The sequence below is a fragment of the Vanacampus margaritifer genome, chromosome 4, assembly GCF_051991255.1.
Source record: "Vanacampus margaritifer isolate UIUO_Vmar chromosome 4, RoL_Vmar_1.0, whole genome shotgun sequence".
Lineage (NCBI taxonomy): Eukaryota > Metazoa > Chordata > Actinopteri > Syngnathiformes > Syngnathidae > Vanacampus > Vanacampus margaritifer.
Genome location: NC_135435.1, coordinates 31,590,766 through 31,610,240, shown reverse-complemented (window position 1 = coordinate 31,610,240; position 19,475 = coordinate 31,590,766). Strand labels below are relative to the sequence as shown.

At 40.9% G+C, this 19,475-nt stretch overlaps 1 protein-coding gene across 3 annotated transcripts in view; it reads left to right on the top strand.

The window, feature by feature from the left end:
* LOC144050810 (neural-cadherin) overlaps window positions 1-19,475 on the top strand; it is a 219,107-nt gene that overhangs the window by 173,364 nt on the left and 26,268 nt on the right. For all 3 annotated transcript variants that reach the window (XM_077564419.1, XM_077564418.1, XM_077564421.1), the window contains exons 28-31: window positions 747-961; window positions 10,449-10,576; window positions 15,329-15,456; window positions 15,913-16,036. In XM_077564419.1, the coding sequence (XP_077420545.1) occupies window positions 747-961; window positions 10,449-10,576; window positions 15,329-15,456; window positions 15,913-16,036 (595 nt within the window). The remainder of the gene's footprint in view (window positions 1-746; window positions 962-10,448; window positions 10,577-15,328; window positions 15,457-15,912; window positions 16,037-19,475) is intronic.

Genomic DNA, 19,475 nt, shown 5'->3' with positions numbered 1-19,475 from the left:
TGTACGAATATACCAAAATAAATACTTTTAAAACGAACCCTAAAAGCTCATGTATGATAAGAATTGACAAAGAAGAAAACGAAGGACATTCTCGTTATAATTATATAAGTTACCTTTATTTAGTTTTATTAACGTAAGCTGTAGGTTCCGTTTTTTTCTTTCTTTAAAAAAAAAATATATATATATATTTTAACGAAAATGTTTTTTTTTTTCATTTTAGTTTTAGGTATTTTGTTTGTTTTCACTAACGATAATAACCTTGGGCAGGTCACATGTCAACAAACAATAGACAGTCAATGTCGGTGCACGTGTAGACAAAAAATGGACTGGAAAGTGGCCATGAGTCAATGTCAACCAAAGTAAAACAAATAGACAAATGATGGACTGGTGGCCCAAGCTAAATGCTATTATATCATGTAAAACATCATAGACGGGCTAAAAGAAATTAGCATAGATATTATGGTAGTCATAAACCTTTAAAAAGAAAAAAGAAAAAAAGTGCTTAATACACACAGCAATTCATACAATCGCAGGCGGCTATTTGCACTATTAGTGATTTTTCTCTCCCTCTCTTTTGATTATGCTGCATTTCTTCCAGTAGAACTCAGTGCTGCCAAGCATGTTGTGGCAAAACTTGGTATTACACTGAGGTCACACAACTCTAAGTTTGGCAAACCCATGAAAGAAACCTACTCTGTAATGCGCTCCTTGAAAGACTTGATTAATCCGCCCCCCTGTCTTTCCAGGTGCCAGTGCCCGGCCCAGTTGGAGGGTCCCGAGTGCCAGCAGAACAAGCACAGTTTCCATGATAAAGGCTACGCCTGGTTCCCTCCCATGACGCTGTGCTTCGAGAGCCACATCTCGCTGGAGTTCATCACCGAGGTGCCCGACGGCCTGCTGCTCTACAGCGGGCCCCTGGCGCAGCTGCAGGCTTGGGACCACGAGGACTTCATGGCCCTCGGTAGGACACAAGAGGAGGGATGGGGGGGGGGGGGGTCAGCTGGGAAACATCTGGGTCACCGAATGATTGATAATGTAGGCACTCGGTATCATGACATTGTGCGCAAAATCAGCTCGTTTGTTTCGACGCGCCGTGAACACGGAGGCTGGCGTGGAACAGACACACTTGAATCCTCAAGGAATCAAACTAATCCGGTTAAATGCAAAATCTGCGTAAAGCTATGTGGAATATACTTAAAATAATACAATTTAAATAAATATGTATATATATATATATATATATATATATATATATATATATATATATATATATATATATATATATATATATATATATATATATATATAATAAAAATCAATATTGCAATATATTGTTGTGCTCTCTGTTGCAATAAATATATCGATACACTAGTAGTGTAGGCAGTATCGATAATCTATGATAGCACACCAACGCAAAGCACATGGATTTTCCCCGTCATTCAGACGTGTCAAAGCAGCTGGAAACAACCAACATTATCACAATGCCATCCCAGAAGTCTATTAAGTCGCTAATTTAGGATGCTAAGAAAGTTAGTTAATTACGTTGTCATTGTATGATACGCCGCAAGTCTCCAACATTAGTGGCTAGTGCTAGCGTTAGTGCCTGGCTGGTACGGTGGCCCTTAAGTGCAAAAAAGGGTTGGCAACAACAATGAGTGGCAGCTACCTGGCTTGCTTTCTTCACTTTTTCTTGATTTTTTTCAATACCCTGGGCCTAGGCTACTTTGTAATTCCCTTACATGGTTAAAGGAAGGGAATGTGCCTTAAATTGCGCTTTGTCTTTTTCATTATAAAAAAAAAAAAGAACTTTGTCTTCATTTATTTAAAAAAACACCTTTCCAATAAATAACAACATTCAACTCAAAATGTCAAATATTGACGTTTAGATTTTAGGAAAACAACTTTAAGCCATTAATACCTTGTTATTTTATACATGGGACAGGTAAAAAATAAGAATGTAATTGCCTAAACGACCAAATTAGACATTTTGAGTTGATTTATTATTATTATTATTATTTAATGGACAAAAACGATTCGATCTGTGACTCAAGTCCGTGATCCAATCCGAACTGTGACTTTTGTGATCCTTTGCTGTCACCGTCAGTACTTAATCTCTCCTGTCCTGTTTGTGGGGACGCTAATCTCCTAAATCAGAGGTGGGCAAGCTCGGTCCTCGAGGGCCGGAGTCCTGCAGGGTTTTGGAGGTTTCTCACTTCCAACACAAGCTGATTCCAATCAACAGGATCGTTATCAGGTTTATGCAGAGCTTGCTGATGAGCTGATCGTATATCAGCTGTGTTGGAGAAGGGAAACATGCAAAACCTGCAGGACTCCGGCCCTCGATGCCCACCTCTGCCCTAAATGGAAGTAAAGTAGGCAGAAGCAATGGCGAAGAACTGCTGTCTAGAGTCCAGTGGTGTCCAAACTCGGTCCTCGGGGGCCGGTAGTCCTGCAGGTTTTGGAGGTTTCCCTGCTCCAACGCACCTGTTTCAATCAACAGGATTGTTATCAGGCTTAGTAGAGCTTGCTGATGAGCTTCAGCTGTGTTGGAGGAGAGAAATATCCAAAACCTGCGGGACTACCGGCCCCCGAGGACCGAGTTTGGACACCACTGGTCTAGACACTATTGGCAAAGAAAAGCACAATCGCTGTCACTCATATACTGAATATTGTGATATATCGCTGGGAAAATTTCGGACAATAAATTGAATATCATAGATATATTATCATTATCGTGGGCCACATTGTCACTGTATATATAGTATATCATAGCTTTTATATATATATATATATATATCTGATGGGAAAAAAAATTCAATAAAGGAATTTAGAATAAGCTTTGTCGGGTAAGCGTAACTGTAGCAAATTGAGAATGTGGTGTTCAAACCGGCAACCAAAGTGTAGAAATACATGAAAGTAGATCAGTCTGGTCTTCTGCGTTGCTGCTCAGCCCAGAAAATGAAAGCGTGTTCTTTGACGTTAAATTCATTTTTGGAGCTTTAATTCCCTTTCGCTCTCTACCAAGCGGGGGATTAGGATTTTTCATTTTGGCTAAGCTGACACTCATTTCACTTCTTTCACTTCGCACACGCGCACATACGCAAGCACGCATACACCGAACATTCTGCCTTGTAACAAATGCACTGTTCTAATAAGAATGTGTGTGCGTGTGTGTGTGTTTCCTGAGGCCACCGGGGTTAATGGTTACTCAGTGGCAGGGCGATGGCTGACTTGTCGCCGCGTGCGTGCTAATTAGCGTGGGCCGCTACATATTTAGAGCTCTAATTAACTTGTTTCAAGGTTCACCTGCCACATGTAATGAATCCACCTCGGTGATCCACACTGGAGGCGGGACAGAGAGAGCCGGAATGTGCACTCCGCCATTTTGATAGGAAAAGGTTCCCCGGCATAACATGGGGCCTCCTTTTGGTTGCATTTAAACGCGTGCTTGTATTCTTAAATATGATTTGGAACAAGATCTCACCCTTAATAGATGAGTAGTAATTTGGAAATATTAAATCAATGTTGTCAATTTGAAGGAATGTTTTTTCTATCACACATCAAGAACCAATTGATTTGTCGTGTCCTTGAGCAAAGCCCTGTTGTTTTCGACTGACAGATTTGGTATCGATTTTTTTGCGTTCTTTAATAATCAAACAGTCAAACATTTGTTAATTAACCCAAAACAGCAGTTTGTGACCATACAAAAGAGAAACTGAGCTTTTTGTCGGGGAGGAAAAAGTCTAGCTTTTGCAGTACCTTTGATCCTCATATGCTTTATAGTTTACTTATGTGACACTTCAAACTATGAACCAATAAAAACAAGACTGAGAAAGTGTTTTGATGGCAAAATGATACATGAACATACCATAAGAGACGCTGACCCACCGCACCGACAAAGTGGACGGGTCGAGACCCTCTTCCAGCCTACCCATTGAAAAACATACTTGACCAGTATAATATGTTGGTGGCAGACGGTTGGATTCTAGTTGACTAATATAAACATTCATGGCAGTGAGTGTTCGCAAATTCAATTAATATGAGAGATTAAAAGCTCTGAATGAAGCTAAGCGGTCGTCCGTCGGCAAAGTCATTCGAATCCTCGGAGAGCCGAAAACTCTCCCAGATAAATGAAGGCTGTGGCTAAAGCTTCGCAGTCGTCCGCATCATTTGAACCCTTCGATCCTCAAATTAATTAAAATGACGGAAACATGAAAGAAATTTACAAATAAAAGGAAGCGATTGTTTTGGCCTGGCGCAACGCGAGGCTAAACAAACCAGTGAACGCAAACGTGACCTCATTAAGCTCACAAAAGAGATGCCTTCAAATGACAATGAAGAGAAGGCAGACTTTCTTACTAGTTGCGTCCTTTGAACAGAATGTCTTAAAGGAGCATAAAAAAATTTAGTCATGGTCCCATTGAAGGTCAGGCGGCCATCTTGGATTGATTGATGTTCCATTGGTGACTCGCTAATCAAACACACGGAGGTCTTGTACTCTCATGAAGGCGTCATAAATAAAATAGACGACCATTATAAAGTCATTATGTGAGTGCACATTCCAGGGCAGAACTCAGACTTAAAAGTCTCACAAGTACAAGATTCAGGCTGCATTAAAACTATGTTGTACATACTTTAATGTTGACTAACTAACTAAATGATTGATTGATTGGCCAACCTACCTAACTAGAGTAATTATTTCAACACATGACTGACTAACTGACATTCCTACCTCCCCAACCAGCCACATTTATATACCACCCATCCAAAACGTACCTAACCGCCTGACTAACCCACCTACCAAGCACAAGCGTGTGCGTGCACACACAGCACCAACTCTGCCGCTCTACGAGTGTAATCTCTTCTCTCCTGGCGGACCGAGACTGGATGTCGTGTGTCCGTGTCCTCTAAGCGCAACTGGCCCGCGGTTGTTGGATAAGGAGCGAGTGGATGAGTGGACAGGTTGGGAGTGTGTGTGTGCGCGTAGTGTGTACACGTGTAAATAGGACCGAATAATACTTGCTAGTGAGCTAAGCTGTCCTGCTGTTTTTGCTCGATCACTGGATGTTCCCTTCAATCTGTTTATTTTGACCAGCATTTTACTGCTTTTGTTTCGTTTTTTTATGTTTTCTATCGTCATGAGGCCTCCACTCCATGTTGTCGTTTTCTTTCTGGCCTCAGAACATCTGGCACACTTCTTCTCCTCTTTCTCACTCATGCATTATTTCCAGCCTCATTCTCCACAGTCAGAGGTGGCCCACTTTTTGGCAGGATGTGCTGTCATGGTAACGCCCGCCGTCCTGCCAAGCGCACGTTTAGGTCAGCAGCGGACAATACATTAGGCACACCTGCCTCAAGATGGGGATATTGGTGAGCTTTCTGCTGCTGGGCTAACTTAAAAAAGGACTTCGTATTGCCTCCATCTGCTGGATGAGGTGGGCTGTTGCCCCAATGCAAGTGGACTGTAACGTTCACTTTTGTATCCACATCTGCGCCTCAATAAATATCTTGCTTTGCTCGTGTGCCAACTCAAAAAATGAATCCGCATAAGAAACTGACTAACATATCGAGCGACCTTCCTTCCCAACCAATTAAACAACCAACCACATACCTGCATACCTACTGAGCTAATTGTGCTAACTGACTGACTGACCGCTACCTACCTCGGGTACAGTATACCGATACCGTTGTGCCTGCTTCTTTCCTCTACCCACACATCTCACTACTCAACCAAGTAGCCAGCCAACAAAGCAGCCTTCCTGCCTGCCTACCTACTTACCTTCCTAACTACATAACCGTCAACCTAGCAACCAACCAACTAACCTGCCTCTGTTACCTATCTTCCTACCTCATCAAACCAATCAACATACAAAACCTAGGGATGTGGTACCTTGCCATCAATCCACCTCCCCCACCCAATTCCATAACTTTCCCACCACTAACTGTGGCCTTTTAGTGGTTTTCTCTAGAGCACGAAAGTGAGCAGGCACTGGCATCAAAATTTGAATAGTTATGCGCACCGCCGACTTCTTCGCTCTTGTCAAATAAGCGGCGGCATTCTTCAAAATATGCACTCCACGCATATTATTCACTCGATTCACATGATTTAACAAGCTCTTTATGTTGTTTTTTTTTTATTTTTACTTGCATCGACATGAGAGCGACGCCCATTTGAATTACGCCAACGCTCCTTCATGTCTTTGTCTAAATCCCCGCGGTTTCATTATGAATTCATTCTCGTCACATTTGTCAGGAATGTCGGTTTGATCTTTTGTCACAGGAAGCGACTTTGTCGGGAGGCCACAATTACGAAAGAATTTGTCGCTGCAACCCGGGGCCAAATAGCGGCAATTAAAATGTGTCTCACAGCTACAGCGAACATAGCCTACTGTGATTTTTTTTTTTTTCTGAAAGATGGACAAAAAACCACAATGGTATCTTTGACTGATGTAGGCAAGGGGAGACTCACTGATTCACTTTGGCTTTATGTGAAAATGTGCTCAAAGAGTTGAGCTATCTGCTTGGGTTCACTCCAGGAACTTTGGCATACTTCCACAGCCCCACCGTTTGCTCCATTTGTTGGAGACACTAAATTGTCTGATTAAACAAAAAAATAACTATACGGACATGAATGACAGTGTTTGTGACTAAATTGTCTTCAGTTTTTACAAAAATGCATACCTGAGGTTCACTGGACAGGTTTAATGAAAATATGAATGTTAGAGTCCTTAAAGATTGAAACTGTCATTGATGTTCAACAAAATATGGACGTTCATTCATTTTTGATGTGGAAAAAAATGTTAAGACTAATTCTCTTTTATGTTTAAAAATAGATTGATGAGGTCTGTCCGGATCATGGGTGTGCCGCAGTCCATCCCAGCTGACTTTAGGCGAGAGGTTGTGGACACCGTGAGGCCTGAACTGGTTCAATGACGACTAAATTGGTTTCAACGTAAAGGTTTCGCTGAGGCGTCTCTGACATTTACAGAAATGCACGTTGGCGTTGCTGGAGACTAAAGTATTTTTTAAAGCGTGCAAAAATTCGTATTTGAGGTTCATTGAAAATAAATGGCCTCTGTTGTTAACAACAACATAAACATAAGGTGAAGACTAAATTATCTTGCTAATGTCTTGTCTCGTGTTTACTAAAATGTAAAAACATAAATAATACTTCATCCATTTGTTGTACCGTTGAACATGGTTAGGGTCACAGGTGAGCTGGAGCCTTTCCCAGCTGATTTGGGGGAAAAGGCGGCGTACACCCACAACTGGTTGCCAGCCAAGCGCATAGCACAACAATCGGCAACCATTCACATTCTCACCTATGCTCAATGTAATCCGCCATTAACCTAAGAAACGGGTTTCAGGATTTTTGGTGTGTGTTTGTGTGCGTATATTGTATATGTATTTGTAGGAGTGTTTGTGAAGCATTTGAATTGCTTGCTGCTCTGCAGTCTGCATGTTTTTTGCCATCTTCAGGTGATTTAGTTTCCAAATTTAGGAACATGTAACAAACCCACACACACACACACTCACAAAACAACAAGCTCACACTCTTTCTGTACATACCTACCATCCTCACCCAGTAGCCCGCCAAGCACCTAACCAACCTACATACCTCAAACTCCGCAAACTCACACTGAATAACCCAACAAACCACCTAATGGATGACCAACCAACCAACCCATCCATTCTGTTAACCAACTTCAGAGCTACCTACCTACGCAACCCACCACCAACTCACCTAACTAAGCGACCAATTGACCAATCTGCCTACCTACCCAACCACTCACATAACCAATGAACAGACCAACCACTTACCCATCCAATCGTACATGTACAGTACAAACCCAACCAAACAACCAATGAATCGACTAACCTACCCCTAACAACCTACTGACCTGTCGATCAACCTACCACCTATCCACCTTCCTACCACCCAACCACCCATACGTCCGCTCAGAGGAGAAGTCTTACCTGCCGGCCACCAACTGTCTGATTGAAAAATCTGATCTAATCTATTTAGCCCACCGCTCTTCCGCTGTCTTTCTTTCGTTCTCTTTCTGCTGGAGTCGGTGTGGAGTGTTATGAAAGGACAAGTTGTCAAGGTGAATCAACTGAGTGAAGAAACAGCGTTGAAGAGCCCTTCAGTCAGCCGGCGAGGCCTCTAATTGATCCCCACGAGCGCTTTGGCAGCTTTTCAAGTCGCGATAGGCCAACTGGAGGCCAAGGCGTTAATAAAAGTGATGCCATCGAGTGGCAGAAAAGACGAGAGTGAAGAATCTTTGGCGTGTTTGGAGAAAGGCAACAGGTGCAAGAAATGTCAGAAGTTAAGCAACACAGTTAAAAGCGGTTAGCGTACTTTGATTCATGCTTTGTTTCAGGTTAGTCTTCTCGACTCGTTCAACTGGAAAAATCTGTGCAAATAAGATGTAATAAAAAAAAAAATGTTAACGCTTTTCCATCGTTGTTCAGGTGAACCCAGCAGAACAGACAGAGACGATTTTCATTGTGTTGCATTTTCATGACAACAAAACTTAGCTAATATATATTTTAAGCAAGCAATGTCTACCAATCCGATGAACCTATCTTCCTGACCCACCGACTGACTACCTACCTACCTCTCTATGTACTAACCTAACGACCTACCGTGATTACCTACCTAGCCAGTCACCATCCACCAACTGACCAATCAATCAACCAACCTTTCCGCCCACCTACTAACTGATCGATTAACCAACCATCTACCAAACTGGCTGAAAAACTAGCCAGCCAACCAACTGCTTACCTTTTTAACCATACAAGTACCCATGCACCTATAAAGACAACTGAGTGATCATAACTAACTACCTACCCAGCCAAGTAACCAACCAACCTTTAGCTCTACCTACTTGTCTATCTACCTACCATTCACTCGACCAACTAGCCAACCAACCAACCAACCCCCTACCTACCTACCCTTTTATTACCTACTCAACTATCCACCTATTTACTTATCAACCCAGCCGTGCAGCCATAACTACCTAACTAGACATCCACCCACCAACCAACCAACCAACTAACTTGTGGTCTAGTTATCAACTCAACAATCTGGCCAACTAACCAACCACATATAACAACTATGAACCCAAACGACTGATCATAACTACTTGCCTACCCAAACTCCCCAACCAACCAACTAACCTACCTACGAGAGTATTAGCAGTCGTTGTCTTCTTCTAAGTGTCCAACCAACCACCAAGCCTAAATTCCTACCTACTTACCCAACAACCAAACTTCCCACTCAACTTTACCCCCATGATATTTTCCCAAATGCTTGCACAAAATCGCAATTTTGAACAAAAACTTCCACCACCATCCCGAGATGATCAGATTTAGTGCTGACATTGGGGCCTACCCCCCCCCCCCCCCTGTTAATATATATATCTAGCTACCGGCCAACACGCATCCCCCCGTCTCCCCCTCCTGCGCCGAGCCCACCACTGCCACTACTACCACCGGCGGCGGCGAGGTTTGCAACACTTCATTAACTTTTAATTTCCCATTTGAGTAAGTCGGGAGCACGGACGGCGTGGAAAAGAATAACGGTGATGCTGCTCGACGGGAGGAAAAATAAACAGCGGCGTCTCAGTTGCACGCAGCTGGAAAACATCAGTGGAAGGTTATGATGAACGAGGACGTTTGGTTCAACGTCTTGGTTTCCGGAAACGGAGCACCTGGTACCCCTCGTCTCCCTCCGCTATATTGGCATTCACCATTCGTACCCCCTGCAATCTTTTTTTTTTTTTTTTAACATTTTTACAGTACTAGTAGTAGTAGTAGTAGTCAGAATCTAGAGCCGAGAAGGTCACCAACTAATCTCTAGTAATAGCGGTTGTTCTCACAGAGCAGCAAGAACACGACTGTCAGTATTACTTGGTGTTGCTGCTCCGTGTGTGTTAAAGTAGCAAGTTGTTTGAAGGTTTAGGATTATGCTGACTTTGAGGCTAATTTCCGTTAGCTGCTGTGAAAAATATCCTTATTCTGATCCTTATTTCACATTATATGTTAGTACAAAGTTAGACTTTGGCCAAATTATGTGGTTTGCATGAACATTTTCTTTAAATATGCAGTGTTTATTTCTCCTTTGTTTTATTTGTCAATTTTTAAGTGAACTGAGAAATAAACAGCTTGAAGCTAGCATGCTTTGACTTTTATGTCATAGGATAGTCTCTCTTGCTTGACAGCATGAGTGAGAATAGGTGCTAAATGTAGAAGATATTTGAAAAATATTTGCACACGATCTTTCTATATTGCAGATTTTTTCAAATGTGGGTCGGAAATGTATCTCCCTTGATAAACGGGGGAGTTGTTTGCACGCACACGTTATTACTCAGCGCTTTCCAAATGTGCTCGTTTGAAAGGAGCTGACCACATGTGCCCCCCCCCCCCCCTCCTTCTCCACTCAGAGCTCGTCGACGGGACCCCCACGCTGAAAATTAACCACGGCTCCGGCACGGTGGTTTTACAGTTGCCTGGCAACGTCAACGTGGCTGACAGGCGCTGGCATCGGCTGGACGTCCGCAGCAACAGCAAGGTGGGTCGCCACGTCAGAAATCCCAGAAATCTTTTCCATTCTCTGGTACGGATGGTCGGTCAGAAGACAAAGTCGTGAAACACTTGAATGTTTACGTGACAGAAGATGAAGGATAGTATAAAATCGGGAAAACGGATTTACAGAGTTCTTATGTGCTTTTAATTGTGCAAAATGAAGTTAAACATTGGAGGAGGAGCAACGTGGTTTTCATGGTGGCCTCGCAACGCCGGACCAGCTCAACAGACTCGAGAGAAGCGTCTGCGGGTTTTCCAGTTGCTGCTCAGGGCACATGCAGTCAGTGAGGATGGAGGGTCTTTTGTCAAAGGTGTCCTGCAGGGTTCTATTCTTAGTCCACTCTTTTCAGTATTTCCATCAACAATATAAGCCGCCCTATCAACAACTCAAATACATAATTATCTATACTTCTAGCTCCTCCCTCCACACCGCCCTGCTTATACGCCTCAGACAAGTTTTACTAACATTAAAAATTTGCTTTTCCAGTCTAAAGTTTTCACTAAACATATGATATATTGTTTTTTTGTGTGGGAAAATTCCAACTTGCATAAGATCAGTGATGTTGAACTTGACATGTTTTCTTAGGTAATCCATATTCATTTTTCTAATGGAGTCAAAGTTGTTGAATGTGTTGAAGAGTCCTTGAGTGAGACGCTTCTTTGGTCCCCGCAATGTCTTTCAAAGCAGTCAAGGAAATTTCCTACAATGCAAAAGACTAAAAGCGGCAAGAACTATTCATTAAAGGTAGAAAAAGAAAAATATCAGAAATCTTTAAGCTAGTCTTGTTGACTTTGTAGACGAGGTGCCTTTAAGTTGCTTGTATTTTTAAGGTATCTCTGTTGACTAAAACATCAAGTGTGTCTTCTGTGTTGATGTTTTCAAAGAGGAGACAAAAGGCTCGAGACCCGAATGACAAAAGCAAAGTGTGCTGATCAAATATGATGGAGAAAAAACAAGACAAAACATAAACACATCGATTGGCAACTGTTGAGGAAGGAAAGGTTTGTTTGGGACTCCTGAATTCCAAGTTTGCAGACTAACTACCAAATATGTCATAGTTATATAAATGCCATAATTAAACACTGCCATTAAATGTAATTCCATAAAAATAACTACATAATACAGCATTGAATAGAGTAAAAAAAAAAAATCTTTAAATAATGAAAAAATATATTTAAAAAAATAAATGTCATAATTAAAAAATATACTATATTAATAAAATAAAAAATACCTTGACTAAATATCAACAATAAACAAATCACATGAAATAAAAAAGGAATGAAAGATTCAAAATGTAATCAAATAAAAAGCAAATTAAATAAATACCACAAAGTAAAAATAATTTAAATGAATAAGTCATTAAATAAAAAACAAAATAATAATAATAATTAAGTGTCTAAAAAATAAACATTCTGATGTTTTCATTAAATAGGTAACTACTAACTGTTTAACTCTATGCATGATTTAATTTCACATTTAAATGAATGAATTGACGTTTTAATTATCAATTCAATTGCTGCCTTGGATTATGTTTAATTTAGTGATGAGTCCGACGTAAAATTCAAGCGGAGCAGAACTTCCAACCTGGGGGGGGGGGTGGTGGTGGGGGGGTGCCTTTCTCCACATAATTACAGCCAAAGCCCCTCAAGAGCGCTCGAGACCCTCATGATAGTAAAGATCGTCATCTTTGGCTCAAATTCAACCTGTATTCTTTACTCGACTTCGGTTTTCAACGCCTCCCATTGGCTGGAATCAATTTGTGACAAATAATTAGCATCAAATCTCTCATTGCAGGTACGTCGCCCTTCAAAAAGCGTTTTTAATCGCCTTACTCCCCACGTGAAAGCGACCTCTCGTCACATTCCCAGCGTGGGAGGATTCAATTAGCGTCCAATCGAGGCAAGTGATGGGAGGAATGTGCAAATCCTCCTCTCCAATAGACACCTTACTTCAAATATTCAGAGTATTTGACTAAACGAATGCCCCTAGCCATCATCCAATTACGCATAAATGACCACCTCACCTCAAACAGACGCCTACTGAGTCAGAAGAAAAAAAGTTTGTGGCTCTAACTTTACACAAGCCTTTCTACAAATAAAAGCCACTTCTCCAATAGACTCAAAAGCAAATTCACCTTGCCATGAGTAAATGAACACCTTACCTCAAATGAAAAAAGGTTGACTTTCTAAATTTCCATTAGAATTTCTACCTCTTCAATTGATGCCTCATCTATAACATTTCCTGAAATAGTGGCCTTCAGTTTTAAAGACCTCCGCGTCTCAGTGCTATGTCCTCTCATCAAATAGATGCCTGACTTCAAATAGGCAACAAGAAAAATGCCCTTGGCCACTATTTGGTCCCTTCAAAGCCTTTTTTAATGGTGTTGTTTGCCCGCACGATAGCAACTTCCTGTCACCTTCCCAACCGAGAAGATTTCAATTATCGTCCAATCAAGTCATGTGACAGGAGAACCGCCAGCAGCTGTTCACCTCCGAGGACGAACGCCGCGCCGCATGGCCTCATTTTCACGTTTTTTTTTTTTTTTTTTTGCCTTTGATGTTTTCAGGCAGCCCAGAAGGGCCTTTTTCTTTTTTTTAACTCGTCTCCCAGCAGCCAATCAGGGCACAGCTTTGACTTAATTAGTGCACCAAAAATGTAACCTCAGGCGACACTTAACGAATTGGGCTTTTACTTTTAAACACAAGAAACATGTTCTCACGTCATTTGTCTTTTTTGACTACAAATTGCTTCAATGTAGTCAATTGGCAAGAAAACGTTGACATTTGACTAGCCCTTAAAATCATCAAAGGAAGTTTTGAAAGCCGTTCATCACCACAAAGTGGAAGTCCCTGATTTGGTTAGCCTTTCCACAGACGCCACCGACTTCGCTAGCTGGATGAGCTCCATTAATACTTGTCTACAATAATCACCTTACTTACTCACCTTAAATAATAAATGCCTCATTTCAATTATACCTTCTCTTTCCAATATTGTACACATAAAAAACAATTAGACGCTTAACAAATCTGACAGACACATTTGTCAAATACGGGCCTCCTCTCAAATACAGTAGACGTTCACTTCATATACATTTAGTTTTTCATTCATGCAAATAACGAATGCCGATCCTCAAATGAATGCCACCTCATTCAAAATAACGGACGAGAAGCCACGAGATTGTGTTGAGAAATAAACAAATGAATTCATAATACACAGACAAGTTCTTCTGGGTGTAAAGTGATGCACTCGGGCTTGTCTGTTTAGACACCTTACTTCCAATAAAAGACCTGGTCCTGACTTGGCAGTTGAGGAAGCAAACAACAAACAACCCTGAGGAAATAAAGTGTTTGATTGACTTTTCCATTCACAAGATAGTACATGCCTGTTCTCAAGTAGATCCCTCGTCACGTCACCCTTCCTCCAAAAAAAAGCCTCCTCTAAGAAACCTAACTTAAAATGAACTCCTCATACGGTAATTGACGAGACCTTAATACCTATTTGAGGTATTAAATGCTTAGTTTTTCCCTACTCCAGAAAAAAAAAAGCCTCACCACGAATAGAAACGGCAAAGCTGCACCTTTACACGGACATCTAATAAAGGCCTCCTCACCAACAAATGCTTTGCATCCGAAAAAACTCCTATTACTTGACAAAAAAAAAAATCCTATTTAAAGAAGTGGTGTATTTAATTTAGACTTTTAGACCATTCAAGACAAAAAAAATGTCTATGTTCATATTGACACCACCTCAGGCCGTGCCTCTCTGAGTAAACAAACAACACTGATCACCATTGAAGGACTCTCTAATTATATTTTTACAGAGAGAAAAATAGACACCTCAGCTCAAATATAGATCTTTCGTCAATAAAAAAATATCCGTCAGTCTGTCTGTCGTTTTGTGGTCGTGTATGGAGTAGACGCTAATGTACTGCAGTATGTTGTGGAGTCGTTCATGGATGTCAAGTGTTTAAAAGGCTGCGGGCTGTTTCCAGTTGCCATGGTTACGCTTCAGGAATGGCAGGTGGATTAAGAAAAAAAAAAAATCTTTTGTAACATTTGTATTTGTTCAGATGCTTTGTTGCACCAACCTGCTTTGCTACTTCATGCAAATGAGAACACACTAAGTGGCCATACAAACAAGTCATTATTATGAATGATGAGCATTTACATGAATATTAAAAATAATAGGTTAATACGGATTATTCTTAGAATCACATTTAAGATGGCTTGATACCTTAACCTAAAACATGAACCCTTCAAGCCCTAACCATGGTTTTAGCCCTGATTTTCAAACCCTAATCAAAAACCCTCTCTTTAATTTTGAAACCTGAACTCTTGGCTTGAAAGCCTAATTTATAAACCCAAGCCTTGTTTGAAAGCCAAATCCTTCTTTTGTAACCTAAACACTTAAACGCTATTTTAACCCTACTTTCAAACCATAACACTGGCCCCAAACCCTCATTGGAAAACCTAACCACGGTTCCAAGCCCTGTAGAAATCTTAATCCTAATTTGAAAACTTGTTACTTGTAACTCTAATTTTAAATTCTGATTTGAACACCTAATTTTCTTGGAATCCTGATTTAAAAGCCCAACCCTTGTTTGGAAACCAAACCCGAGTTTGAGTCCTTACTGCAAAACCTTGAGGCCATATTTTGAAATCCAGATTGGAAACCCAACTTTAAAACCTCAATTTACGCGATACAGACTTTTTTTTTATTTTTTATTCCGACCTTCAGGAAGTTCGCTTCACCCTGGATCGCTGCTCGGGGGCGGCCGTCATGGAAACGGAAGGTCTGGGAAGTTGGCTAACTACCGAGGACCACTCGTCCTGCGAAGTCGCCGGCACCACGCCCAACACCGACCGGTACGCCTTCAATCGTTTGGTTGATAATAATAATAATAATGAATAGCACTGTGTATAAAAATCATTTTTAAGAAAAAGTCATGGAAAGATTTAAAGAGATTTTTTAAACCGTAATCACTCCATGTGCTGTAGTAGTTGTATGTATAACTAAGGGGCGTGGCCTTGTGAGGGACATCAGTAGCTGGAGGCTGGTTGGCCAGTTAGTTTGCGTGTGAGCGGCTGAGCATGAGTTGTGGCCTACAGCAGCTCTTTGTGACTCTTCTCATTTTGTATTTGTGTTTGTACCGTTCATTAAAGGGCATTTTCATACCTTCATAGTTCCATTTGTATTCTTAACTTCACGCAGCAAAACAAAAAAAAAATCAACCAAGCATCCACATAAAACGTGAAAAACTCGTGAGTTGGGCCACGTGCATGTATATAATATGCTGAGCACTGTTAATGTCAACTTTGCAGATACCTGAACACAAGTCAAGTGTTGCAGCTGGGCGGAGTCAACGAAGATATTCCGTACATTTATCCTCAGCTTCAGCACAAACACTTCACGGGATGCCTACGTAACCTCGTCGTGGACAGCAAGGTGAAATAAATGCACACAAACAACACAAACAAAACAACATTGAAATCGAACACTGGAAATTTAACACTGACCGATTTGTTGTGTATGCATATTTTGTCTTTTGTATTTTGTTTGCTTTTTATCACAATGAACTCATAGCAATCACACTACCACTCACATAGTAAACAATAGCAACCTATTTTATCAACAATTAAACAGTGAAAAACATTTAAAGTAAGTGAAAATTAAAAGAAATGAAACATGTCAGGCCATGCCCAGCAGGAGAGTGTCCTTTTTTTTGTATCCTCCATCCACGTCCCCTCTGAGTGCCCTGGGAAGGTGAAGTGGATTTTGCAGTCTGACTGCTCCGACTTCCAAGTAACTGTCAAGGTTTGCTTTTACCTTTCGCTGCTCCAGCAGAACAATTCAAGCTTGACTAAAGTGAACACGGTGGCCTTTGTGAGCCTCCAGAGCCTGAAATGTGAGCCCCAGATCCTGTTTTCTGCTTAGCTTAGCATGGTGTGCTAACCTGTGACTGGCATGCTTTTACCTCGCTGGCCTTTGAATGCTGCTTGGGTTATTTGACTCAAAAAAGTAGGTATGAAAGTATGAATTCCATCTTTTTTGCAGACATCTGAATGGTCCGAGGCCTACCAGACCGAATAGCGCACTTTCTGCTCGCCTCCTTTGGGAGCGCCAGACATTTCTTGGAGCGTTATTCAATATTGCGTTCTCAGTCGCAGGGTAGAATATAAATGTCAAAAAAAAAAGTGTAAATAACTGTCCTTGAATAAATTAAGGATTCATGAAAATGTAAAAGAAATTTAGAAAAAAAACATTGAAACGGTCATGTAAAAATTGTCTTAAGTATGCCTAATATGGTTACAATAAGTTGAATTTGTGGGGAAAATTTAAGAATTAATCTACATGAATGTTCAAAATTATTTTAATAAAAACACTGAAAATGGTCTAGAAATTACATTGAAATGTTGTGAAAATTGTCTGAAATGGGTGAAAAGATTCGTGGAAATGATCAATAATGAGGGAAACATTTGAAATAATTTGTGAAAACTTGCAAAATTGAGTAAAAATGGTCCCAAAATCGTCAAAAGGAAAAAAACAGAATGTAAAAAAAAAAAAAGAACATCTGAAAATTTGGAATGAGTGAAACGGGGAAATATACAGTAGGTGTTAATAGCATTTTAAGGAACTATGATAAATAAATGGAAAAATCTAGGAACGCATGAAACTGCGATGCAAATTAGAATCAACTTTATATGGCCTGAAGTCCCCCAAGACTTAATTTACAACAAAGCGACTCATAAGTCAACAATGAACTATGTGTTGTGTGAATCACATTCCGACACAAAAGGCAGAAAAAATAAATATATAAAGTGATGCACACTCTCATCTGTAAGTATACAGTTGACCGCTCTGTGAACCCAAATGGAGCCATGCATTTCAGTCCAAAAAGTGAAGATGATTTATTCTGATTTGACTTCAAGCGGAAAAGAAGAAAACCTTGGAGTTCATCAGTTCAACAGTTTTGACGAGTCTCAAATTCCCTTGACTTCCAGCTGGTGCACTAACTTGTTGCTTAGCAAACTACGACACAGAGACTGACAAACCGGAGGAGTTGAGACTGTGTTAAAAACAAGCTTTTTGGGGATTTAGACCCATAGGTTAAGAATGAATCATTGCGACTGAGACCAGGACTGGGCCAAGACCCTGAGGGCGGTTGAGACGATGTCAAGATGAAGTCTCAGTCAAGACCGAGACTGAGGCAAGACCAGGACTTTGAGTGGTTGAGACAAAGTCAAGACAAAGGCCAAGTCAAGACCTTGAGGGCTTAAGACAACATCAAGACCAAACCTGAGTCAGTTACATGTCTTTGAGAGGTTGGTGAGTTAAAGCACAGTCAAGACCAAGTCAATGAATGAGCGGAACTTTGACTTTGAGGGTCAAGTCTGAATCAAAGACTTTGAGTGTTGAGACCAAGTCAGGATGAAGACTTTGAGGGGGTTGGACAAGACCCAGACTTTCAGGAGTGGACATCAAGTCGAGACCAAGACTGTTAAGTGTTCAAGCTGAGTCTTGACCATGACTGAGAGTCAAGAGTCTTGGACATTTTGAGGGCTTCAGACAAAGCTAAGCCAAAATGTGACCATTGTGGGCCTACTAAATGATTGGCCTGTTTTAATTCCTTTTTCCTACATTTTGTATGACCTCAACTGTTCAGTTTAGTTGTTCGAATTTTTTATTTTATTTTTTTGTCCCTTCAGTCGACTGCCGTACTGTGGACTCCTTAGGCATTGATCCGTGAAACCCAGCAGGCAGGAAAGGAAATGTTGAGTCATAAATCAAAAAGTGAGCAGCAGGGAACATAAAGCATAGAAAGTGGATGTAATGTAAGCAAGATCAATGCGTCAGTCGTCTGTGTTTTAATAAGCTGTATCTGTTTTCTCACTGGTGCCCATTTATTTATTTATTTAAATACATGTCACGGCACCTGATTTGCATGTCAACTTAATGAAGCTGCAGACTCTGACTCACTTGAGGCTATCTATAGCCATGCAAAAACAAGACCAAAGGCGGTTCTCTAAAGCAGGTGGTTGCCGTACAGACCAAAGGACAATAGGTACTTTTTAGAAGTTGAGACCAAGTTGAGATCAAGAATGAGTCTAGACCATGATTAAAGGGTTGATAATCCTCTGGCTATTCCTATTAAGGCTAAAACAGATGGTTGTCTTAGAGACAAATAGACCAGGTTTTTGTAGGGGTTGAAATAGATTGGAGACCAAGACTGGGTCAAAATGTTAACAAGCCAAAACTGAGCAAAAAGATAAAGGGCGGAGACCATGTCAAGACGAGATGAATCAAGACAAAGATTTTCCGTAGTTTAGACCAAGTCAAGACCAAGACTTTGAGGGTTGAGACACAACCAACACGAGATAAGACCATAACGGAGGATCCAAGGCACAGTCAAGACCAGGACTTACAGGTGTTCCGTCCATTACTTTGAGGGCTTTACACAGAGTCAAGTCGAGACTGAATCAAGAGCAAGATTCAGAGGGGTTTAGTCAAGACCATGACCTTTCACAGTCGTGAACAAGTCAAGATCAAGCAAAGACAAACACTTTAAGAGGTTGAGACCAGCATTTGGAGCAATTGACAATGTGGTGAAGCCAAGAAAGTGAAGACCAAGACTTTGTGGGGCCAAGTTTGAGTCAAATCCCTGACTTTGTGAGGTTGAGACCAGGTTAAGACTAAGACTGAGTCAAGACCATGACTTTCACAGCTTGAAGGGTTGAGCTGAGTCAAAACCAAGATTTTGTGGGGTGACTTTGAGAGGTTAATAAGAGACTGATTTGAAATTTTGAGGCAGACTAAAAATGAGATTTGAACACCAGATCTACGACTGTGAAGCAGTAGCCATGTGCTCCGATATAGCCATGTAAAA